This window comes from Grampus griseus (assembly GCF_964374135.1).
Source record: "Grampus griseus genome assembly, chromosome: 11".
NCBI classification, from domain to species: Eukaryota; Metazoa; Chordata; class Mammalia; order Artiodactyla; family Delphinidae; genus Grampus; species Grampus griseus.
In genome coordinates, this window is record NC_139005.1 from 55,528,015 (window position 1) to 55,554,027 (window position 26,013).

The 26,013-nt window shown below is 37.6% G+C and overlaps 2 protein-coding genes across 4 annotated transcripts in view; both read left to right on the forward strand.

Moving 5' to 3' along the window:
• The first annotated feature begins 1,640 nt into the window (after positions 1-1,640).
• Positions 1,641-26,013, forward strand: part of CPSF6 (cleavage and polyadenylation specific factor 6) — a 33,618-nt gene continuing 9,245 nt past the window's right edge. Inside the window, exons 1-10 of one of the 3 annotated variants that reach the window (XM_082666061.1) lie at positions 1,641-1,751; positions 9,597-9,806; positions 11,459-11,562; positions 16,086-16,231; positions 17,129-17,302; positions 17,432-17,542; positions 17,993-18,497; positions 20,605-20,720; positions 21,215-21,368; positions 23,659-23,848. In XM_082666061.1, coding sequence (XP_082522187.1) covers positions 1,692-1,751; positions 9,597-9,806; positions 11,459-11,562; positions 16,086-16,231; positions 17,129-17,302; positions 17,432-17,542; positions 17,993-18,497; positions 20,605-20,720; positions 21,215-21,368; positions 23,659-23,845 — 1,767 coding nt within the window. In that variant the 5' untranslated portion in view covers positions 1,641-1,691 and the 3' untranslated portion in view covers positions 23,846-23,848. Of the gene's footprint in view, positions 1,752-9,596; positions 9,807-11,458; positions 11,563-16,085; positions 16,232-17,128; positions 17,303-17,431; positions 17,543-17,992; positions 18,498-20,604; positions 20,721-21,214; positions 21,369-23,655; positions 23,849-26,013 lie in introns of all 3 variants that reach the window. The other 2 variants (XM_082666062.1, XM_082666063.1) reach the window with 2 other exon arrangements.
• Positions 23,765-26,013, forward strand: part of LYZ (lysozyme) — a 60,562-nt gene continuing 58,313 nt past the window's right edge. Inside the window, exon 1 of the mRNA XM_082666064.1 lies at positions 23,765-23,848. The gene's annotated coding sequence lies outside the window, so the exon portion shown is untranslated. The remainder of the gene's footprint in view (positions 23,849-26,013) is intronic.

Genomic DNA, 26,013 nt, shown 5'->3' on the forward strand with positions numbered 1-26,013 from the left:
TGCTAGACAAAAAGATGATTCTTTTCCAGGGCTGGTTGGAGTGGGATGGCTAAAGATTCCTTGACACTACTAAGAACGGTAGCAACTTAAAACTTAGAAATTGTCTATTTCCAGAATTTTCCATTTAATATTTTTGGATTGCAGTTGACCCCAGGTAACTAAAAACCTCTTTAATGGAGGACTGCTATATTGGTGGCAAAAGCTTTCTTTATTAACCACGTGACTCCGGTTAAACCACTTTGGTTCTTTTTTTATTTTATTTATTTATTATTGTTATTATTTTGCGGTACGCGGGCCTCTCACTGTTGTGGCCTCTCCCTTTGCGGAGCACAGGCTCTGGACACGCAGGCTCAGCGGCCATGGCTCACGTGTCTAGTCGCTCCGCGGCATGTGGGACTTTCCCAGACCGGGGCACAAACCCGTGTCCCCTGCATCGGCAGGCGGACTCTCAACCACTGCGCCACCAGGGAAGCCCGGTTCTTTTTTTAAAAATAAATTTATTTATTTGATTTATTTCTTTTTGGCTGCGTTGGGTCTTCGTTGCTGTGCACGGGTTTTCTCTAGTTGCGAAGGGCAGGTCTACTTTTCGTCGCGGTACTCGGGCTTCTTGCGGTGGCGGAGCACAGACTCTAGGCACACTGGCCTCAGTAGTTGTGGCACACGGGCTCAGTAGTTGCGGCTCACAGGCTCTAGAGCGCAGGCTCAGTAGTTGTGGCGCACGGGCGTAATTGCTCCGCAGCATGTGGGATCTTCCCGGACCAGGGCTCCAACCCAGCTCCCCTGCATTGGCAGGCGGATACCCAACCACCATGCCACTAGGAAAAACCGATTCTTTAGGTCTCTGTTCCCTTTCTCAACTGTAAAAGATGTTTGGATTTAATGACACCTTTTCCAGTTTTCTGACATTCTATGAGTCTAAGAGTGAAGCCCTTGCCTGAAGATACCTCCACCTTATAGGGTGGGTCCGAGGGGGACCGCATTCAAGTTAGAGGCATTTAAACTATCCCAGGGAAAACCAACTGCAGCTCAAAGGAGGAAACAAATGAAGAGAGATGAAAGGTTGGGGGTGGGGGGAGGTGGGACGCAGAGGAGAGGAAAGAAGAAGATGCCAATGATACAGATGGAAAGATAAACAGCATGCAAATGACACAAGTAGCATGCAAATAACTAAAGATAATCATCAACGGGTAACTAGCGTTTACAAGGCAAACGAAATTCTGCTGGTCTCTGAGGTTGCAGGGGTGAGACATCCTCTCTGGGCGCTCACAGAAAGCGGAGCTACACTTTGTATTTCATCGTGACATAAAACTTCCACCTCTCTAAAAGCCCTGGCTGTGAGAAATGTAAGAAAAACCGAGAAATGAAAATATCACAAAACGCTTGAGTCTACCAGGGACAACGTGAAACCACAGTCTCTGGAAATGACTGGGACCACCCCCGCCCCTCCCCGCCCCGCCCCCCAAGCCTAATCCAGACACACAAAAGAAACCGCTTGTGCCCTCCGAGGTGCAGTTTTGATTCTCCGCCTGCGGAACTGGCAGCAGCGGAGCAGACGCACGCCCCCTGCCGCCCCCGCCTCAGCCCTCGGAAGTGACGCAGCGCGCCCCGCCCCCGCCGCTAGATCCGCTGCTGCTGCCGCGGCGGGCGGACCTGCAGGAGGTAGCGGCGGCGGCGGCCGAGGCCGAGGGAAGATGGCGGACGGTGTGGACCACATAGACATTTACGCGGATGTGGGCGAAGAGTTCAACCAGGTACGTGAGGGCCCTGGGCCCACGCCGCCGAAGTAGGCGGTGCTGCGGCCGGGATGCGGACCCGGGGCCCACCGTGGGCCGCGAGCCGCCGCGGCTGCAGCCCGTGCGCCCTTGGCGCCTGTGGGCCGCGCCGCCCGACCCAGGCGCGGCGCCCCCTCACCCCTCGTTCTAGCACGTCGTCTTGCGGGCGGCAGGCGCCGCCACCCGCCGCGGGGTCCCCGAGCGCGGACGCGGGCCGCCGTGCAGCCGCCGCCGACCACTCCCTCTCCGCTGCCTCGCTCCCCATTGTTGGCGGCGGCCGGCGGGCGCTTCCCGCCGTGTTAGGCCTGGGCGGAGGGGCGGCTTGTGCGCGGGGGGAGAACGGGCCGCCCCTGCGCCCCCTCCCCGGCCGCCGGGGCGAGGAGGAAGCCTGGCGGGGCGCGCGCCGGCCGCCGTCTCGCCCCCGGCCCTGCCGCTCGGGCTCCGATTCTTCCGGTCGCTCCATTTTGTCTCTGTCGGCGCACGGTCGCCTCATGGAAGGCCGCATTCACGGCCCTTTGTATCCCGCGCGCTCTGCTTCCTGCGCTCTCCTGCTCGTGTTTGCGACAGGTTTCGGCGTGGCGCCTTCTTCCTCCTCCCCTTACACTCCGGGAAGGCGGCTTCGTGGCGGGCAAGTTTGCAACAAGTCCTTTGACTTTCGGACCCATGGCTCGTGTTTAAAAAGTCGGTTCGCTGCCTCCCTGCCTCGGTGGCCCAGGGCTTGTAGTGCCTTTGAGGCCCAGTCGTTCGTGCTTGGCCTTTGTGATGAAAATACCTGTGAAGATAGGTGGCCCGGGCGAAAAGGAGACTTGGACGCCCGAGGGCTGGATGGAACAAAAAAAGGCGGTAGCTCACCGAGAGATAAGAGGTGTGATGAAAGAATATCACCCGAAATTCACGTGGTGTTGGTTTTAAAATAAAGGATTGTAGCTGTGACCCGATTTCCGAAAACAAAATGTTTACTGTCCTCCGAGGGGTTTTGAAAGGCTGGAGAAAGTGAGAATGCAAGGTTTTTCCGGTATCTCACTGGCCACAGTAGCCTAGAAGGACTAGCTGTGGAGCTATGATGTCTGATGTTGGGCATCCTTGCGAAGGGTTGTTACTAGAGTAGTGACGTTTAAGCTGTAAGCCTACTGCTCACATCTCTACTCCCTTTTATGTAGTAACACATTTAAAAAATTAAATTGTGCGTAATTGCAGTGCACCTAATCGCTTTATCTCTTATATTTTCCAGGTCCATATGAGAAGCTTAGTAAAATTCTGGTTAATGTGTTTTTGTGGGTTTTTCCCCCTTCCATTAAGGATCTTATTTCTGACTAGGGGCTAAAGATTTTATTTTAAATAGGGAAAGCTAGAAATCTTTTCTGGTTTTTTTGAGGGATGATTGTGCCCCTGGTTTAAATATTAGAAAAAAAATGCAATTAGCTTTAAATGTTTCCTACTCCGTTAAAGACTGAATATTTAAATGTAACCCACTGTAATCAAACATTAAGTTTAAAAATTTTTCTTTTTTGTTGTGTTTATATTTTGGATATATGATGCCTGAGTTGTGTCAATGACAGTTTAGAAAATTACCTTGAGTGCTAAACAGAGTCAGATTCTAATCCTTTTTTAAGGTCAGTAGACAAAGACTTCTCAGGAAATTTCTTTTCCTTTTATTTATCAAATAAGTGTAACATTCCATCGAAAAGGGGTCCATATCTGGAAGTAAAGGAAGAGTTAAATGTTCAAGACAGTCTTCATTAGCTTTCTTACAAGAAAATATATGTGCTTTGTCTTTCTACCCACAATAAAGGAAGAATTGGGCTACAATTTTAGAAGTTGAGCTTTCTTCAGAACATTTTAATTAAATATTTTTTAGGCTTTTGCCTGTTTAATTTGGAATGGGCATTTCTCTAACCTGTATAGCTGGATGTAGTGATACTTGCTTATCCCTGTGCAGCAACTAGTGCTGACTGAGCAGGAGGTAAGAAGAGGTTAAAATTCTGTGACCCTGATGAGGAACTGCTTTAAAGGGTTCTTTTAAAAATGTAACTTTTTGTTGATTTGTACATATAGTATTATATTTCACACATAGTTGCATGATTATTACTAGAAAGATATTTATACTTTTCAATCGGTTAATGGGATTAAAGAGACTTTGTTTTTGTTATTATTTTGCATATCACTGGCCTTTGTAATCTGTTTGCTGTGGTAATTCCTGTTTAAAATATGGCCACATAAGGATAGTTGGTGGGTTTTAAGGTTCATCCTTCATTTTTAATAATGTTACTATCATTGAAATATTTATCTGAAATTTTATCAGAATTAGAGGCAACTACAAAATTATTATTGATTGTTTTATTTTGCACTCTTACTTTGCACTGACATTACTTCTGCTGGTTGCTGTAGTAAACTATGACTTTTTTTTGGCTGTGTTGGGTCTTCGTTGCTGCACACAGGTTTTCTCTAGTTACGGTGAGCGTGGCTTCTCTTGTTGCGGAGCACAGGCTCTAGAGCGCAGGCTCAGTAGTTGCGGCACTCTAGAGCGCAGTCTCAGTAGTTGTGGCGCACGGGCTTAGCTGCTCCGCGGCATGTGGGATCTTCCTGGACCAGGGCTTGATCCCGTGTCCCCTGCACTGGCAGGCGGATTCTTAGCCACTGCGCCACCAGGGAAGTCCCAACTATGACTCTTTATTTTGTTGTAGTTGAGTAAAATGTTTTGCTAAGTATAACGGGTTATGACTTTGGCTTCTAAACTGCTGTAAACATTTGAAAAAAATCTTTGTTCTTCAATGTGAGCTGTAGTTTTAATTGCACAGTATGCTTTGAAATTCTTTGTAATACATGTATTTTTCATTTTTTTAAATTTTAAATGGTCATACTTTTATGATGCTTTTTTTTCCATGTGTGTTTTGGTAAAGAACAGTATAATAAACCTATTTCAAAATATGAGATATTCTGCTGTCTTAGAAGAAACTTTCATTTGGATATGGTGTGAGAAAAAGTTAGTGAAACTATAGAATAGTTCCTTTCTTCACCAGATGAATTAAGAATGGAGAATGAAGAATGAAATTGGAGAAAGGGAGAAGGCACAAGGGACTCAACTATTCCTTATAGCTGCTCTTTTAGTTCTTAAGTTGAAGGTCTTTGCATGTAACCAACCAAATTGAGAACAGTTGCTCCAGTGGAAGAATTTGAACTTCCAAACCTCTACCTTGGATTTGGAGTTGAGAAGAAAGTGGGTGGTTTCAGCCTCTATAGTGTGTATCAATTCAGTTTGAACTGGGATTTGTACTTGAAAGTAGTAGTTACTAGCCTAATATTTAATAATTATAGATTTTTATTTTGACCAAAACTAAATTAAATTTTTTAACTCAATTGTTTAATATATCTTGAGTATTTGTTATATGCCAACAAGGAAGGATACAAAGTTTAGATAGTCTGTCCTTAGAGTACGCTGTAGTGGGATTGGGAGACACATACATAAATATAACACTGACAGGTCATGTGTTATAGAAACCACTCCTTTATGTGTATCTTTATCTGTAGAATTTTTGTTGGCAGAGGAGAGGAAAGTCAGATTCTATGAACTTCAGGAAAGCTTATGCTGGGTGCGTTGAAATAGTGTGTATTTTGCTTGTTTGGGGAGCAAAAGCTCTTAATGTGGCATTTAGTTATTGATGTACCTGGTGGTAGGTCACTGATAGCAGTGCTCACTTAGTAATCTGACCATCCAACTTTAAAATGAAAATGTATATAGGTAGTGGGAAAAAATTCATTTGGAAGCTAGAGACCTAGACATGCTTATAACTCTACTTGTCTTTATATCATGAGTCGTTATAGTTTATATTTAGTTATTGTGTATCTACTATAGCCAATGTCTAGCTAATTTTGGAAAATAAGTTTATTAGGCAAATATCAGTGAAATCTTATTTCTGATAAATTTATGTTGAATAGAGAACCCTCTAAGATAAGGCTTGTAAGGTGGAAACTGAGGTAGGTAGAGATTGATTCAGAAACTTGGATAGAAGAAATGTTTAGGGGAGCTGGAACTCTTCTTACTCAGTTTTATTATTTATGAATAGTTCATTCAGTTGCCCACTTTGTGGTTTATGTGGCATATTTTTAGTACCAAGTTGGCTTCCTTACCATTAGTTGAGCTTTTTACAGGGATTACAAACTAATTTTAATATCTACTTGAAACATAGACAAAATCAGAAAGTGAAGTATTTTAAAAAGATAAATATTTATTAGATTATTTGCTGTTGGATTTTATGTGCTGGTATATTATATTCTCTTCCATGGTATAGAATACATTTTGTAAATGCAAAATAAAACCTTTCCCCCTGCTATATTTCTCTAAATGGAAATGACTATTAAATTTCCTTTTTTTTTTTTTTTTTTTTTTTTTTACTGCGAAGATTTTGAACAAGTGGCCTTTGCTGTGCCATTAGTGGTAGTATCATAGAATGCAGGAGTGGTATTAATACAATTTTAGGACCACCAAAAGCAGTCTTGGGCCTATCAGGGAGAGTGAAAATATAGTACAACTATACCACAGTCATCCCAATAATGGTATACAGTATATCTGTGACATGAAAATTTTATGGGAGGTGATTAGGGAAAGTATGTCTAAAAAATAATTCTTTGGAGGGAGGGGTTAATGATAATGAAAAAAAGGTTGAGAAACACTGCTTTTAAAAGGAGCTGATTGAATTTTGGTTATTTTACTATCCATCTTAATTTAAGTGTTTTCTCTGACTGGGCAACAGCTACTCATATATCATGAGGAACATAATCTTGAAGTGTACAATCTTGAAAGGATACCTTGCCTTTAAAATGATTATAGTAATTAGAATGTAGGGAATGAAATAACTTAGTGGATTTTTTAACAAACCCTAAGAGCTGTTGCCTACTGGAATTTATATATAATGTACAGCTCTATTGGTGATTAGCTGCTATGAAAAGTAGATAGTTACAATTGGGCAGTATTTGGTATCTAAAATAATTAGAGGCGTAATGTTGATTATTTTTTGTTGTTTTTGAATGCCATTAAAATTTCCTAATGGTAATAATCAAAAAGACTACATAGTAGAACTTGACACTGTGGGCTATCTCTCTTTGACAAAGTTTGTCCAATAGACTTTCAGAGCTCACCTTCTTTATTTGTGACCCATGATATACATTTTCCATAATTTCTGAATGTGCACGTTTTCCCCCTTTTTAGAGTGGGAACAGAAAGTAGGATGTGTTCTGTGTGTGTATATATATATATATTTTTTTTTTTTTTCCTTAATCTGGAGGATAGGTGTGATATGCTAAAGCTGAAAAGGAAGATTACTGATATTACAGAAGAGTATGTGTTTTGAGTTGCATTTTAGTAATGGTGGCAAATGTATTCAGATTCATTAATATTTTTTCACCAAGTCCAAATGCATACCATTGGGGCTAGAAGTACAGGCTGTGGCCTTGGAACTGAGCGAAGCTAACTAGTCCACATGGAGATCAAACCCCAGGACCATGGTCTCAATTAGCATCATACTTCAACCAATTGGAAGCAGTCCAGCTACCAGACAAAATGGCTGATCCTAAATATTGGTAGAATCATATCAGTATGGAAAATTGGTTGGTGTCAACATAGGAATTCGTGGATGGACAAAAATAGTAAGTCATGGTGATTCACCAGGTTAGTGTAGCTGCAATTATGCTTGTAAATGATGTCTACTTATGTGAACATTTTCCTAGATTTACAACTAATGAAAAATCATGTTGTGTTAACCTGTTCCATGAAAGTGTAAATCTAAATACTTTTATTTTAGTGCTGCTATTAATAACCCTTGCATTCTCTTTTACTCTCCCTCAGACCATATAGTGTGATTATAGTCTCTGCTGAGGAGGATGGAAACACAACTCCTTTTGAATAATAGTAATAATAATTCTACTTGATGTACAGAACTGGATTGCCAAAGAGTCTAAAGTGCCCACTACCCCTTGCGGGAAGGTTTTTAGTATCTTAAGTGTGGAATCACTGCTGCAGCCATGCCACCTGAAGCTTCAGCTACACTGAAACTTCATAACAAAACTCACCCTTCTTTTTTCTAATTTTTGCTATCACTGCGATTTGATCATGTTGCTTGGTTTTTGAAAACTCAGTTCTCAAAGGTTATTTTGGTATTGTTGTACAAACAAAATTATGGCATTATTCAGTGACTTGTGGTCTTAGTTTCTGCCCATTGCTAATGATGGTTTTGTTCTCTGACTTACCTTGAGATTTTTGTTCCTTGTTAAATGTTACAGACATTCAACGTGGTTAACAATGTTATGTAGAGATTCTGTTACATAATCAGTAAATTGGATAACTTCGTTATGCAGAAGGTTACCTGAATGACTTTACAAATTTCAGGTCCCTTTGGCTATGCGTTATAAGTGGTATTTCCCCTTCTAGATTTTTTTCTTCTTTTTCTGTTTCTTTTTTAAAAAATCTTTTTCTGGCTCCCTTCTGAATAACAAAACAACAGCCATGTTCCCTTGGGGCCTATAATAAAAATATTTTGTTGATCTGTTCACAGTCATCACAAATATCTTCTCTGTGTCATTCTTTATCCATATAATAGTCCCTAAAACTATTAGCTTTTCCTTATGTGCCATTTGTATTCATCCTTAGTGAATTGTATTAATGGAGATGATATGAGTTATGTCTGAACTCTAAGTTTATTATTTCCTAAGTGTAATTGCCTCTCTTCCCTTATTATCTCAAATATTCTACCTCATAAGAATAAAATAGTTCACATCCATCTAGGTACTTGGCGGTGGAAAGGGAGGAAGATAAAAATAGAACTTTTCCTCTGATACTGGCTAGTCAAGCCTGTGGCCCAGTAACTGTTACCAAAGGCAATTTAAATGGTGTTCAGTGTTCTGCCAGTACCTGCATTTCATTTTTCTTGTGCTTATTTACAGATTGAACCCTATTTTTCCATTTTTCTCCTGTTCACATATTTGCTTTTTTTTCGTTTACCTCTTACTTGCATATCACTTGGGCATGTAAGTGGCATCTACTAGCATTGCTTTAATTCTGCTGCTGACAATGGCAAAGCTTTACTAGATCCTTGTTCGTATCCCTTTTCTCTTGGCTATGTAGATATCTTTTGCCAATTGACTAAGAAGTCAGGTAAGCATTAACTCTTTGTTGATGGAGAATAATGAAACTATTAATAGATACTAATTTGGATAGTTTAACCTGTGTTTTATTTATTGTTTCTCTTTCCCCTGTTCATTTGTTGTGACATACGGAATCATTTACATACCCACATTTCTTTATCCCTTTCCTATGGCTTAGCTCACTATGCTTTCTCTAAAACTAATAGCTTTCAGAGTTGGGAAGCAAGATACTGAATACCAAAGAAAACAATAGTTGTATTTTTCTGTTAAATATTAAAATATTTGTAATGGCTCTGATTTTTGTGATATTTTTGTGTCAAAAAAATGTAAGCCCATCTATTTGTATTCATGTGTTGTTACTTTTAGAGTATTTTATTTCCATGGAAAGTTTTTTATTATTACTTTATTTTGTCTACATGTTATTCTATTCCTAGAGGAATGTTATTTCCTGTATTATAATAAATATCGGTGGGAAAATAGGATTGATTGTATAGAAATTCGCTTTATAGGCACTGTTCAAGAAGAATACGTCTGTGGCATAAAGTGAAAAGATTTGTACTGAGATCTTTGGCTGTTTCTGTCTTCTACCAAATGTTTAAAACAAAATAGTTGAATGAATTTGCATTCAAATCTGTTTAGTAGTAGTCTAACTATTGTATAATCTAGAGCATTATTTCTGTATCTCAGGAAGCTGAATATGGTGGGCATGATCAGATAGATTTGTATGATGATGTCATCTCTCCATCTGCAAATAATGGAGATGCCCCAGAAGATCGGGATTACATGGATACTCTCCCACCAACTGTTGGTGATGATGTGGGTAAAGGAGCAGCACCAAATGTTGTCTATACATATACTGGAAAGAGAATTGCATTATATATTGGAAATCTAACATGGGTAAGTGACTTAACATATGAATAAAAGCATAGGTGATTGATTTCAAACTGCTTCAGTAGTTGGTTTTCTCCAGTTTTATAAAATAAGAATTTGAAGTTACTAGATTGGTTCTACATGCTTGCTTATGCAACGAGGAGGGAAATACAAGTACCTTTAAAATATCGTAAATTCCAAATCTTCTAGTTCTGAATTTTGTAGACATTCAACTTGTTTTGGTAGAGATTCCAGTTAAATATAGTTCGATTTTATCTTCAAATCAATTCTTTTTATTTTACTACTCCTACACTTCAGCTATCCCAGTTTTACAAAGAAAAATGCTCACATAAAGGTCTCAAACCAAGATTCAGAAGTGCAGGAGAGAAACACAGTACAACTCCTGGTTTTAAGAGTTTTCATTATCTAAATCATACTACAGACGTGTTGAGTTTCATTTTTGCTCATAAATTTGAAATCTGATTTATGGAAATGCTGCTATGTACATTGTATTTTAATTTGGGTTATTTATGAGACTGTAGGATTATTATTGGTTGGGAGTTTCATTAGCTGGATGTTCAGTGTTATCTATATTTTATTAGTATTAAATCTTAAATATTTACTAAAATAGTTCTATAGAATTTTTGCATCTCTACTTAGAAACATTTGTTACACATAATTGAAAATTTTTTAGTTGTCTAGAAATGAAAACTTGTTACTGTTCCATTTCCTTAATAGCATTTTATTTTTAAATGTTTACATTTTAAAAAAACTAATTGATCTATCTCCCACTACCCAGTCTGAAGAAATTTTTCTTTTTAAGTTTTTTGGGTTTTTTTTTTTTTTGATATGGACCATTTTTAAAGTCTTTATTGAATTTGTTACAGTATTGCTTCTGTTTTATGTTTTGGTTTTTTGGCTCTGAGGCATGTGGGATCTTAGTTCTCCAACCAGGGATTGAACCCACACCGCCTGCATTGGAAGGCAAAGTTTTAACCACTGGACCGCCAGGGAAGCCCCTGAGCAATTTTTAAATATTGGAGACAGTAGCAATGTAGTTATGAAGAGTATGGTTGCTAAGTAAGCCTCTGAATCTTAGTTTTTACATATGTTAGTTTTATAACCTTGGAAAAGCTCTTTAACCTCTCTATAACCTCTCTATCCCATGTGTAAAATGGGAGTGATATAGGACTTTTATGTTTTAAGAATTAAATAGTTGATATAAAGTACATGGTAGGTACTCAATACATGTTAGGTGTTTTGTTTTGTTTTGTTTTTTTCCATCTTGCATTGAAACATAAGATGGAGTTTATTTCCCCAAATAATTTCCTTTAAGGAAAAGAAGTGACAAGTGACATTGGTTTTATTGAAAATTTAAAGTTGTAGCAGTTGAAAGCTGGAAGAGACCAAAAACTCATTAAGAGTTAAAAAAAAAAAAAATCTATGTTCTCTCTAAGGGTATGTAGCTTCTAATTTCCAAAACTCTTATCAAGGGATAAAATTATATCCTCAGGTGCTTTTGTGCTATTTAAAAATTGAAGGCTGACTGGCAGTAATTGTACTTAATTTGCACTGAGCATTTTGTCTTGTTTATCCTGAGTTTACCCTTAAAAAATAAATGGAAACAATAAAAATCTTGGATATGTTTTGATGGTTAATGAGGGGGAAATATCTTGCAGTGGACAACAGATGAAGACTTAACTGAAGCAGTTCATTCTTTGGGCGTAAATGATATTTTGGAGATAAAATTTTTTGAAAATCGGGCAAATGGCCAGTCAAAGGGGTAAGAATTTTGTTTTAATTCTTTTTTTTCCCTAATGGAAGTTAGTAGCTAGTGATTACAATTTTGGGGGTAACTTTCCTTGAAGTTAATGCTAACTACACATGTGTAGGATGTTTTATTTCTACATTGTCAGGAGGTTCTTGGACAAAGATTCATACTCATTTCATGTATCCTATGATCTACCTCACTAAAACTAGTGGAGCTGGGAGTGTAGATAGATTAGGTCTCTTTTCCAGTTTTCCTGAATTTTCTCCATCTGTGGTTGAAATGATTTTTGAAATAACAGTTTGAAGAAGCATTGCTATCCCTGTAATTAAGGGATAGTGGAAGATGGGCAACTGAAGAATAATGTAACATGGATGTTTTGCTTTATTTTTTTAAACTATTAAACTACACAAATGAGGTAGGATCATTACGGGATCATTATAAAATACAGATGTCGAAACGTAAGAAAATAAAAAGCCACAATCTCATCATCCATAGATGATCGCTCTTGATATTTTAGTGAACATACTTTCAGGTTTTTAAATTTTTACTGCAAAAACAATAGGATTACAACTCAGGTTTTATAATGTATTTGATACACGGAGTAAAACAAATATTTAACACTAAACATACATCTTCCCTAATGTATTAAGTTCTTTCCATCATACCTTGTATGCTACTGTAATTTATTTTACCATTCTAATTTTTGGTTATTTGGGTTTCCAGTTTTTGCCTATTATAAATAATGTTGTGGCAGGCTTCGTTTTATATAAATCTTTAGGTTCAGATTTTTGACTTTTTAAAAGGTAATTTGCTAGATGCAGAATAATAAAGTAAAAAATATGCTTAATGTACTTACTTTATATTGTTTAATATGCCAGTTTTCAGTAACTAGGAATATTTTCAAAATACGTACAGAGTCTGACTGCTTTTCATGAACTTCACTTCTACTACCTGATCCGAGCCACTGTTCTCTCTTACTTGAACTTCTGTAATAGCCTCCTGCGTGGTGTTCCTGCCTTCACTCTGATTCTCTACAGTCTATATACATGACACATAGCAGAAGTTGAAAAAAAGTGACATCAATATTTGCCTGCTCAGAATCTTCTAATGGTTATCTATTTTATTCAGAGTAAAACCCAGAATCTTCACTGTGGCCTACAAGGCACTAAGACCAGTTTCCCCACTACCTCTCTGACCTCATCTCCTACTACTCTTTGCCTTCCCTATGCTGCTTCAGCCACATTAGTCTCTGATGTTCCTCAAACACATTGCTACTTAAGACCTTTACACTGTTTCTTCTTTTTGGTTTATTTTTTCCCAAAATGTCAACATTTGGGATCTTTCACTTCATTCAGGATTTTGCTTGAGTTCCCTTCCCTGGCCACCCTATGCAAGACCTTCTGCCCCCATCACTGTTTCCTTTTTTTAGTTTTTCTTATGATGTATTTTACTCGTTTATTGTCTTGTCTCCTACTAGGTTTAGATTGTAACCTCCATAAGAGCTTGGCTCACTGTTGTATCCCTAACCCTAGAATGGTGCCTGGGATATAGGAGGTGGTGCTCAATAAATGTTTGTTAAATTAGTGAATTAATTAAATTATTTCTAAATGTTGTGACCCAAGATAATCTTGAATCAGACAGCAGACTTTTTTGACCAAGGATCTAGTTTTTTTTTTTTTTTTTTTGCGGTACGCGGGCCTCTCACTGTGTGGCCTCTCCCGTTGTGGAGCACAGGCTCCGGATGCGCAGGCTCAGCGGCCATGGCCCACAGGCCCAGCTGCTCCGCGGCATGTGGGATCTTCCCAGACCGGGGCACGAACCCGTGTCCCCTGCATCGGCAGGCGGACTCTCAACCACTGCACTACCAGGAACCCCAAGGATCTAGTTTTTTTTTTTTTTTTTTTTTTTTTTTTTTTTTTTTGCGGTACGCAGACCTCTCACTGTTGTGGCCTATCCCGTTGCAGAGCACAGGCTCAGCAGCCATGGCTCACGGGCCCAGCCGCTCTGCAGCATGTGGGATCTTCCCGGACCGGGGCACGAACCCATGTCCCCTGCATCTGCAGGCGGACTCTCAACCACTGTGCCACCAGGGAAGCCCCAAGGATCTAGTTTTTTAAAAAATATTTATTTATTAATTTTGACTGTGCTGGGTCTTAGTTGTGACATGTGGGATCTTCGTTGCCGCATGCGGACTCAGTTGCAGTAGGCAGGCTTCTTAGTTGCGACATGGAGGCTTCTTAGTTGCGGCGTGCGTGTGGGCTCTAGTTCCCCCACTAGGGATCGAACCTGGGTCCCCTGCATTGGGAGCACGGAGTCTTATTCAGTGGGCCACCGGGGAAGTCCCAAAGGACAATTTTGAATACCAGGGAGAAAAGGCTCCTAAGAGTCCTTCTGAGAATAATTTAGAATATTGTATAACTGTGAGTTGACGCTCATTCATTTTCTTTTTCTATTTTAACTTTATTTTTCCTAGTGAGATATAATTCACATACTATAAAATTCATCATTATAAAGTCTTCAAATCAGTGGGTTTTAGTTTATTTATAAAGTTATACAACCATTACCACTGTCTAATTCCAGAATATTTAATCACCCCCAAAGGAAATCCCATATGCATTAGCAATCTGTCTCTGGATTTGCCTATTCTGAAATGGTATCATAAAGAATGTGGTCCCATGTGACTAGCGTCTTACACTTAGCATAATGTTTTCAGGGTTCATCATGTTGTAGCATGTGTCAGTACTTAATTTCTTTTTATAGCTAAATAATATTCCACCATGTGGATACACCACATTTTAAAAATCCCATCCATCATTTGGTGGACATTTGGGTTGTTTCCATTTTTGCTATTATGAATAAGACCCCTATGAATATTCATATACCAGTTTTTGCATGAGCATATATTTTCTTTTTTTTTTTAAGGAAATTGTTTCTTTCATCTAAATAGGTTACACTGTTATTATATCTCCTACCACTGCTACTACTTGATTAAATAGCTTGAATTTGGGGCTGTTTTATAAAATGTTAATTTTGAAAAATAATTTTGTATTTTTAAACACTAGATAGATTATCATAAGCAAAGTGAGCTACTCATACTTTGAGAAGCACATGGAGATGAGATCTGACTGTGGAAACTGTACTAAGCATCCCATTTCTTCTTCATTCTAAGGTGCAAATTCTCTGGGAGCCAACAATAGGTTAAATTGCACTATTAACTTTTTTTGTCTTGTTTGGGGGGAAGTTTATTATTGGTCCAATACATTATACCTGATTTATTTATGTTAATTGTGTAAACAGGGAACTCTGTAATAATACTGATAAATAATAACATCAGCATAGCATGTGAAAAAAAAGATAGGTTACACTGTAGTCCCCATATGATTTGGCACTGTTCCAGAACCACCCTTTCATATAGACAGACAAATATTTAGTGAAAGAAGTTAAATTTATAAATATTTATAGTTTCCATTTTTTTCTTATAAATTATGCCCCTGTGAATATTCATGTACCAATTTATGTGAACATGTATTTGCAATTCTGTTAGGTACACGTATGCACGAGGAGATTTATTTTTCTGCCATGAGGCTTGCAGGATCTCAGTTCTCCAACCAGCGATTGAACCTGGGCCACGGCAATGAAAGCGCCAAGTCCTAACCACTAGACAGACCACCAGGGAACTCCCAGGAGAGAAGATTTATTGGATTGTATTTTTAACTCTGTATTTAACCTTTTAAGGAGCTGCCGGGATGTTTGTCAAAGTGGTTGCACTACTTTACATTTTCCATCAGTGTATGTGGGTTCTAGTTTTCTCCACATCCTCACCAGCACTTGTTAATTGTCTTTTTGGTTAGTGAATGTGAAATGGTATCATTGTGGTTTTAATTTACATTTCCCTGTTGGCTAATGATATTGAGCATCTTTTCATGGTGACATTATTCATGATAATGAAAAAAGTGGAAACAACCCAAATGTCTGTCAATTTTTGGGAAATGTGGTATATCCATATAATGAAATATTATTCAGCCATGAAAAGGAATTAAGCACTGACACATGCTACAACATGCATAAACCTTGAAAACATTACACTTAGTGGAAAAAGCCAATCACAAAAGACCACATACTGTATAATTCCATTTATATGAAGTGTCCAGAATAGGCAAATCTGTAGGGACAGAATGTGGATTAGTGATTCATTAGGGTTGGAGGATGGGAAGAAATGGAGTGACAGCTAACAGTTATGGGGAGTTTTTTGAGTGATGAAAATTGTTTTTAAAATTGATTGTGGTGATGTTTGTAAAATTCTGAATATGCTAAAAAAAATAAACCACTGAATTCTATACACTTAAAGTGAGTAGGTAGTGTGATGTGTTGTTATAAAAAAAAGTTAAAGATCAAAGTGTGAGCTTTGTATATTTCTAAGAAATATTTTCCGTTTTCTTAGGTAAAATTAAATTCAGACCATTTCCTTTTTAATAAGAGTAATAACAGTTAATCCCTCCTCACTTTCTACCCACACCCCTTTAAACATCTTTTAGGTTTGCCCTTGTTGGTGTTGGATCTGAAGCATCCTCAAAAAAGTTAATGGATCTGTTGCCTAAAAGAGAACTTCATGGTCAGAATCCTGTTGTAACTCCATGCAATAAACAGTTCCTGAGTCAATTTGAAATGCAGTCCAGGAAAAGTAAGCAACCCCTCAAAGGCTTTTATTAAAAGTTGTACATTTTAACTAATCTTGCTAGCATTTGTTAGATGTTATATTGGAGAAGTCATCTTAATATTTATAGTTAGTATTTAGTTCATTGGAGAATCCATTTTAGAAAGTCCATGCTTTGAATTTAATTTAAATTACCGATTATGACTGGTCCCGTGTACTGGGAACCTACTCCCGTTTTTCTCTAGATGTCACAGACCCAGCATTATACAACAGTGTGCAAGTTCTGTAGCCCTGTCATTCCCATCGTAAAAAAAGGAAGAAACTACATTCTAATCCTTAGATTGAAGGAAAGTTATGTGGGTGTCTGTTATGGTGGGGGAGGAACCATTGATAATCAGAAAGTATTTGTTGATTTTCTGCTTAGCACCAAGACCTTTCACTACTTAGTAAAGTGGCTATAGAGAAGATTTGCCATTATACACTTACAAATGTTATCACTTAAAGAGATAAATGGATGATCAGGCAATTAACAGAAATTCAAGTGGTTGTTTCAGTGTTCTAGCACTTAACACTCAACTGACGAATGTTACAAAATTTAAATGATTTATACTTACTGACATTTAGATTTCTGTTGGAGAATTTTGGTCTTGGCCGCTGCAGAGTACTGGTTTTTTGAAAGTAACTCATGTTTGCTTATTGGAAATGCATTTAAGCCTGGATCTTTTGAGGCTTCAAAAGAGCTTAAATAGATATGAATGTTTTCCTAAACTGGTACTTCTCATGTAGTTTGGACAGGCCCAAGGCATCTGCAAGTTAGTATATAGTGTAAATGAACTTTGAAATAGAGTTGTTTCTAATATCTAACAGTGGTTATGTATCAGCTATTTTAATAAATGCTATTTATGAGTATTTGGATATTTGCAGCTACACAGTCAGGACAAATGTCTGGGGAAGGTAAAGCTGGTCCTCCGGGAGGCAGTTCACGTGCAGCCTTTCCACAAGGTGGTAGAGGACGGGCCCGTTTTCCAGGGGCTGTTCCTGGTGGGGACAGATTTCCTGGGCCAGCAGGACCAGGAGGGCCACCTCCACCTTTTCCAGGTAAAATTTTTCTTAAATTACCATGGATAAAATGTGTCTACCTAATACCTCTTTTCCTTTTCTCTCTTTTTCAAGTAATGCATTATTAATGTGACTTACTCTCCTTGTTATGCTATTTTTGGAATCCAGGAAATTTGATCAAGCATCTTGTTAAAGGAACTCGGCCTTTGTTCCTGGAAACTAGGATTCCATGGCATATGGGGCACAGCATAGAGGAAATACCCATTTTTGGCCTAAAAGGTCTTTATTTTTCTCCAAACTTGCTTGACTTATATATAGAATATTTACATCCGTCTTATTTTCTTACCTCTTAAAAAATCCTTTCAAGACCATTTTTCCTTGTTTCACTTTCTAGCTTGGCATCAGAGTAGACTATAAGGTGGGTGATTTCACTGTAAGAAGTGTGTGTACGCTGAAAGGTGGAAACTATCTCTAAGCAATGTAATCTATTAAAGTTTTTGTTTCAGTAGTTTTTCTTAAGCATAAATTGAGCTAGCTAAATGTGTAAGGATAAACTTCACCTTTGTAATTGTTAGTGTAGCATTTACCATATGGGTTGCATTTAAAGAGAAAGAGTCTTGGTCTATGAGTTACGCTTTAAAAGTATAATTTTGGCGTGAAGATAAACTGCCTTATTGAAGTGTTTTTCTCTCTCTCTCTCTCTCTCTCTCTCTCCCCTTTATTCTATAGCTGGACAGACTCCACCACGTCCACCCTTAGGTCCTCCAGGCCCACCCGGTCCACCAGGTCCTCCACCTCCTGGTCAGGTTCTGCCTCCTCCTTTAGCTGGGCCTCCTAATCGAGGAGATCGCCCTCCACCACCAGTTCTTTTTCCTGGACAACCTTTTGGGCAGCCTCCATTGGGTCCGCTTCCTCCTGGGCCTCCACCTCCAGTTCCAGGCTACGGCCCCCCTCCTGGTCCACCACCTCCACAACAGGGACCACCTCCACCTCCAGGCCCCTTTCCACCTCGCCCACCTGGCCCTCTTGGGCCACCCCTTACACTCGCTCCTCCTCCGCATCTTCCTGGACCACCTCCAGGTGCCCCACCACCAGCTCCACATGTGAACCCCGCTTTCTTTCCTCCACCAACTAACAGCGGCATGCCTACATCAGATAGCCGGGGTCCACCACCAACGGATCCATATGGCCGGCCTCCACCATATGATAGGGGTGACTATGGGCCTCCTGGAAGGTAAGTTAGTATGTATCTATAAAAGTAGACTTGGTGTATTTGATCTGCAAAAGGTATTTTTCTCTGTCAGTGAAGTTTTAAAAAAATCATGACCTTTTCCCCAGGTACATAATTTTTTGTATTGTTTTCTCTTAGAAGAAGCAGTGTGATATGGTGAAAAACATACTGAACGGGGTTGGGAATAATCCAGCTCTGCCACTTATACAGCCATGTGATTTTAGGGCAAGTCACTTTGTTTTCATCATTTTTAAGTTAAAAGAGGTTAATAAAGATAATTTAAGCGAGCAAATGGGATCCTTAAGCTATTTTCAAGGTTTTAAAGTCAATCTCATTTTACCATTGATGACATTACATAGAATGCTAAAGTTTCTTCATTGGTTTAGGAATTAGGTCAGTTTATTAGATAGGTACTATTGATTATCTCATGCTTATCAGGAGTCCTGAGTAGCAGAATTACTAACTTTTAATTAAAATGGGAACATTAAATAATTTACAAGCATATTTGGGTAGACAAAGACTTGTAAAATACAGACTTTATGGAAATTAAAATGGTTAATGGCAATCCTTAGAAAAAAGCTGCATGGAAGTCACGGTGGAACTAAGTGATCCCTAAGCCCCCTTTCAAAATACTTTTAAAGCTATCCATACTCAAATCATAATCTAGAGATTAATCTCTAAGAACTACTTGAATTTGCCCCGTTCAGTTTCTTTTGAGTTTATCATTTGATTTTATATTCTTTAACTATCACTGTTGAATGACTTTGTATTTTGTTTTGTCTGACAGTGTTCTGCAGGGATGGATTTGAGCATCTGCCTAATTCCATACAGTTGCACAGGGCCAGGGAAATAAATTTGATGTTGTAAACAAAGTCTCCTGACAGTTACTTACCATAGAGCTTGTGTCTTTATGTGACTGCCAAAATTGCTTCGTTTTCTTTTGAAAAACGTTATAACTAGGAAGGTAGCACAACTTTTCTCCTGTTCAGCTTAATTTCAGTGAGCCAACTACCTATTAAGTGTCCACTCAGTGTATAGGGGTGGGTTAGGTGGTTTGGTTTGACAGTTTAAAATTTGAATCTCATGTCTTTTTTCTAACATAATAGAATTTCTACAGTGTCAGTTTTTCTTAAAATATATTTGTGTATATATTTTTAGTTATTATTGAGTAATTTTTAATTGAAAATTGGAGAAAACTGATTATCTTGCGTGGGTTTTTTTTTTTTTAGGGCATCAGATGGGTATGAGTCACAGAAATTAATTGAAATCATACATGGATTTTGAACAACTTGTGATTTGGTTGGGCTGTTTATAAAGTTTTGGGAATAACAATAATACCTTATAAACATGAAGAAGGTTATATTAGCTGTTTCCTCATTTCATTAGAATGAACTGCTACTGCTTACCTCAGTTCAACATCCTACCTAATAACTAATAACTAAGATGGCAAAAAGTTTACCTTTTCCTATACTGCACATGCAGTCACAATTTTTAAAGTTGTCCAGCAGCTTTAGAAAATCTTGGGATTTTACTGTTTTTTTCCAACAAATATTTACAGGTACTGAGTGCCTTTTATTTGCCAGATATCCTTCTAGGGATTCAGTGGCAAACAAGATAAGTCTAAAGTCTTCTCCCTCCTGAAATTTTATTAGTCCAACAGACATTTATTATCCTTCTCTTATGAATTGGGCCTTGTGCCTAGAGGATCCAAATATAAATGAAACCAAATTCCATCCCTTGATAGTGTAGGGTTGTATTTTTTGCAGTCAGGATTTTTTGTTTAGATATACATATGTGTCGGGACATCAGAACAATTTATTATATCTGTTTTTGTATGACTCTGAAAAATAGTATATTATACTTATGTAAATACATAATTTCTGGCCTCCAGAAAGATGAGGTCTCTAAGTTGCTACTTTATTTCAGCTGAAAGATAAGGGAATTTTGCTTAGACCTTCTCTTCGTAGGAAAAAGATCACATTTCAATCTGAAAAAGTAACTATTAGCTCTAAGGCACTTGTCAAAAGCAATTATTTGAATTGCTTTACACTATTGTGACTAATTTAGAAAATCTTTTGAGTATGATTTAAGGTTTATTTCGATTTTACAGGGAAATGGATACTGCAAGAACACCATTGAGTGAAGCTGAGTTTGAAGAAATCATGAATAGAAATAGGGCAATCTCAAGCAGTGCTATTTCAAGAGCTGTGTCTGATGCCAGTGCTGGTTTGTATATTTATTTCTGTATTAACATTTCTTATTTATGTTATTAGGAATGACCTAAAAAGTACAGTCTTGAAGATGGGTCATCTACATGTAGTAGTTATTTTTATATTTACAAATCATTACCTATACTTTATTTAAAAGGCATTGAAGGGAACTGATGTCACAGTGTAGTGGAAAAACTCCTAATTTAAAAATTTTAGGTGTAAATTTAAATATTAGCCCTGACATTTAATGGCTCAGGGACCTTAAGGCAGCTCATTTATTCTCATATTTACTAAATGATTATGTGTTTCACACAGCTATAATAGTAACAAGTGGTGTTAACTTCATGTACATTAAAGCCTTTCAGAATGGTGAAACTCTGAGAAAAATTAAGACATCTTCTGTAGTGATTTTAAAGTGCATTCCTTTTGTAAAATGGTTGCCCCAAATGGTTTGGTGATATTTTGAAAACAAAATTTATTTGACTTCGGCCCCTCTCCTTCCACTCACAGGTGATTATGGGAGTGCTATTGAGACATTGGTAACTGCAATTTCTTTAATTAAACAATCCAAAGTATCTGCTGATGATCGTTGCAAAGTTCTTATTAGCTCTTTGCAAGATTGCCTTCATGGAATTGAATCCAAGTCTTATGGTTCTGGATCAAGGTAAAACTTTCCTGTCTCATGTCTGTTTAAAACTACTGCTTTGCAAATAGAAAAAATACTGTGTTTGGGACTTTATAGGACTTTGATTTTACTTATTACTGTTTACTTAGCAGCTAATGTGATCTTGTTATTGTTTTTGTTTAAACCCTAAATCAAATGTTAGGTGTTTGCTTGCTTAAAACCCTTCGTGGCTTCCAGTTATTCTTAGAATAAGACTGTAAATATTGAAGTGCTGTGTGATATAGTTCTATCTATCTTTTCAGCCTCACTGTGTACCTCTCCTCTGGCTCACTGTTCTCTCGCCACATTGGTCTCCCTTTTCTTCTTGACACATCAAGCACTTGCCCACCTCACTGTTTTGTTTGGGTTTGTTTTTTGCGGTACGCGGGCCTCTCACTGTTGTGGCCTCTCCCGTTTTGGAGCACAGGCTGCGGACGCGCAGGCTCAGCGGCCATGGCTCACGGGCCCAGCCACTCCGCGGCATGTGGGATCTTCCCGGACTGGGGCACAAACCCATGTCCCCTGTATCGGCAGGCAGACTCAACCACTGCGCCACCAGGGAAGCCGCACCTCACTGTTTTTGTACTTGGTATTTATGCCCACCTTGCTGTTTTTGTACTTCGTATTTCTTCTGCTGGGAGTCCTTTTCCCTGGCTCTAATAGCTGGCTCCTTATCCTTCATGCCTCAACTCAATCTAACTTGCTAAGAGGGGTCTTCTCTCAGGTTATTCTGTCATGTTCATTCTGTTTATTTTTCATAATACTTACTACAGTCTATTCTTATTTGTTACTAATGCACATTTTTTTTCACTAGAACACATCGAAAGATGGAAAGGACCTTACCTGTCTTGTTCGCTACAATATTTGTAATGATGAAACAGTGCTTGGTACAGATTGGGTGCTAAATAAATATTTCTTGAAAAAAGGAGTTAATAATCTATTTCTTAGTATTTTTATTTTGATTAGGCAGTTCCTTTTTTTGGCATTACTGCTAACCTTGAAATTTTACATATTTTCAAAAGGTAGATCTTTAACCTTGACATGATACTTTCAGGTCTTTAGTGTACTTTATCTAGTGGTAGAGTTGTCTTCATTAAGTTAGGAAAAGAGAGCTTGTCTTTGTCATAGTCCACAACTTTATGATTATTACCTTTTTGACCCAGTATAAAGATGTTTGGACCTGAACACATTTGTTACAGCTGAAGACCGTATCTTATATAGTCTTCTTTTAACTATTTAAGTCCAGAATAATAACTTCTACTTTAATCACAGGCTTAGCACTTAATAATGTTTGCTAAGTTGAGCTGTCTGGTGCAGAAATACAAAATAGAGATTAAACTAATAGCCAGTTGTTATTTCCTTGTTGTGAATTTCAGAATTTAGAATAGTAGGATTTCTAAGATACATACTCTGGTTAAAGTACCTGTTTTTTGTTGTTGTTTTTAAAGGCAGTTCATGAAACATTTCTCTTTATTAAATAAAAATGAGAATAGTATCTCAGTCTTTTCTGGTGGTCATGTTTACTAAGTTTCTTCTCTGCTTCCCACCATGCCCCTCAGCACCACCCCCCCCCCAAGCATATCTACGAATATATTTCATTAGGAAGTTTCTTAGTGGGGTAACACTCATGATGAACCATATTTTGGCTAGTTTTAAATGTAAAATTGATATTTACATATAGGTTTAGGTAACATGTATTAATGGGTGGTAGTTTTATGTATTTAAGTCTCATTATATATTGAGTGATTTCATGAATTTTGTGTCTAAAAAACTACCTTCTGTATGTTCTTTAGCTTGAAACACAAGTCCTTTGAAATTTTCTCTCCTTTACCTTTCTGCTTTTCATTCAGTAAATACTACATGTCTGTTTTAGGCTGCTAGTTATAATAGATGTAATAGATGATATGGTGTATTGCCATGGTGTGTCTGGTTCCCAATTTTTATTTATTTGGCTGCGCCGGGTCTTAGTTGCGGCACATGCGATTTTTAGTTGTGGCATTCGGGATCTAGTTCCCTGACCAGGGATCAAACCCAAGACCCCCCTGCATTGGGAGCGAGGAGTCTTAACCGTTGGACCACCAGGGAAGTCCCGGGTGAATGTTTTTAAAAATGGGGTTTCTAGTTCATGCTTGTACGTGAGTAAATCATTATTGGCAGTTCAGGATATTTTAGTTTAAATTAGATTTATAAGTTATTTTTTGCCATAGGTATTTTTAAACACCAAAATATTGAATATCTTTTTAAGCTATCTAATTATGGAGAGCATTAATCCAGTAATTTCTTTTAGAAGACGTGAACGATCAAGAGAAAGGGATCATAGTAGATCACGAGAAAAGAGTCGGCGTCATAAATCCCGCAGTAGAGATCGTCATGATGATTATTACAGAGAGAGAAGCAGAGAACGAGAGAGACACCGGGACCGGGACCGGGACCGCGATCGAGAGCGCGACCGAGAGCGCGAGTATCGTCATCGTTAGAAGGTGGGTATTCCTTGTTCCTGTTGTATTTAACATATGTATTATTAATAGTAATTATAACTCCGAGGCTATTGTTTATGCAGTATATACCCACATTTTACATGGTTCAACTACTTGTTCTGAATTTAATCTTCTGGAAACATCTGAGATAAATGACAGGTGAGTAATAACAGGTAAACATTTTGACCTCTTATCCTTAAATATTGTGTTGCTTGCTTGAGCTACAGCTTTTAGGTTTCAGGTTGTTAATGGTCCTAAGAAATAATCAAGAGGACTCATTGTCTACTTCTAAAAATCTAAAAATTGGAATTCTCTTAATCACATACAGTTTTCATGTGATTTAAAATATAAAATATAGGGAGTTAATTCATACTATATATAGTATGCTTGGACTTCAAAAAATAAAGTTTCTTTCCTTGAACTAACTTTATTTATCCCTAAAAATTTTAAAGAAAATCTGACAGTATAATAGTTTATAATACAGGAAGAATATAGGAGAGTGGTTTCTCAGCATTGAGAAAAACTTTTTTTTTTTTTTTAGAAAAGACACTTTTCCTGCCATCTGGGTTTTGTTTTTAAAAGAAAAGAAACAGTATTCTTTAATTTGCAAAGAAGATAAGAAAGTTACTCAATTAAAATGGATTCAGGGTATTCCATATAGAGAATTATAAATTGTACCAAATCATACATCCCAGGTTAGAATAACCTTGAAATAATTTTCTTTGATGTTTCATTCATAAACCATAATCATTGTGTCTTTTTTTTCTGTATTTTAAAACTATTGTGTACATTTTTCATAAAGCGGGAAGAGTTGTCTGTTTATACTTCATTTTCACGTGTAATTTTATTTTTATATTTGTGAACAGCGTTTATTCATGTGAAAAGTGGGGAGAGGGCACTGTAAGGCTTGTGCATGTGACACAAAGGTTATTCTGTAAACAGATTTTTTTTTTCTTCATATGTTGGTGGCATATCCAAAATAAATTAGGCTAAAACAAACCCCTTATTGGTAATTACTCTTTACATGATTATTTTCCATAAAATAAAATTGGGAAATATTGAAAATTCAATTATGGTAATTGCTAGTATTTAAATTGTTATGGGCAAAATCAAAGGATTGTATGTAATTCTGTGACAAAATAACAGTTTCTTTAGATATATTTTAGCAAACGAGATCCTTTTTAAGTAATATTACTTAGAAAATAAGCATGTAAGTCTTATTTTTATGGTACACAAATAACCTATTACATTATACAGTTTTAAGGGCTTTTTGAAGTAAAAAGGCAAGTTTTAATACTTTTCCATGCATTTTGAATATATATCAAAACCTTAATTTTAAAATAGTTCTCCATGTACTGTATTATAGAACTTAACATAAATAATTCTCAAAACATTATTTTAATATGAGGCAAAACTTTTTATTTTTAAAACTAAGCTTATTGAAATTGATACTGTTTTTGGATGTAAGAACTGAATGTTGTATCATGTAAGACTAAATACTAAATTTTAAAGATGTAGCCCTCTGCCTCTCCCACTCCCGCCCACCCCACCCCCCAGTTATAGATCTGATCCCATCTTATGAAAAAATTCTCAGTGCCCATCAGTGCTTAAGGTGAATTGTGGCCAACTTAGGGAAATGTTTAACGTATATCAGCCATTTCATTTAAAGTAAGGTACAGGTCCTTCAATTTATATTTTTATTTAGACTCTGTCAGTTATCAACAAGCTTCTAGTTACTGAAGTCATGATAATGGAACTTGCATACATTTTCAGTCATCTCCAAGATTGGATATGCCCATCAAGGGCATTCTGAGCCAGTTTATACCCAAAGTTAATTAACAAGTCTTCTTAATGGTTTTAGCATAGTTAAGTAAACTCCTTCTGAAAGGTCCATTGTTAATTTTAAATACTTTGAATTAACATTACATTCCGGTAATGGGTACACCTAACTATATCATGGTTTGAGTTTCATTACGTTCAGACATTAACTATGAATTCCTAACTTGCAAACTATTGTTGACATTTTTTCTTAATCACTGATGTGTACCATACCAAAATTCCCATGTTTTGTTTGTGCATTAATCAGAATTGAGTTGTAATATTGTTATGTGCCTTCATCCAAGCAAAATTTTACATAAGCATTTCCAGTGCAAAAAATTCTGTTATCC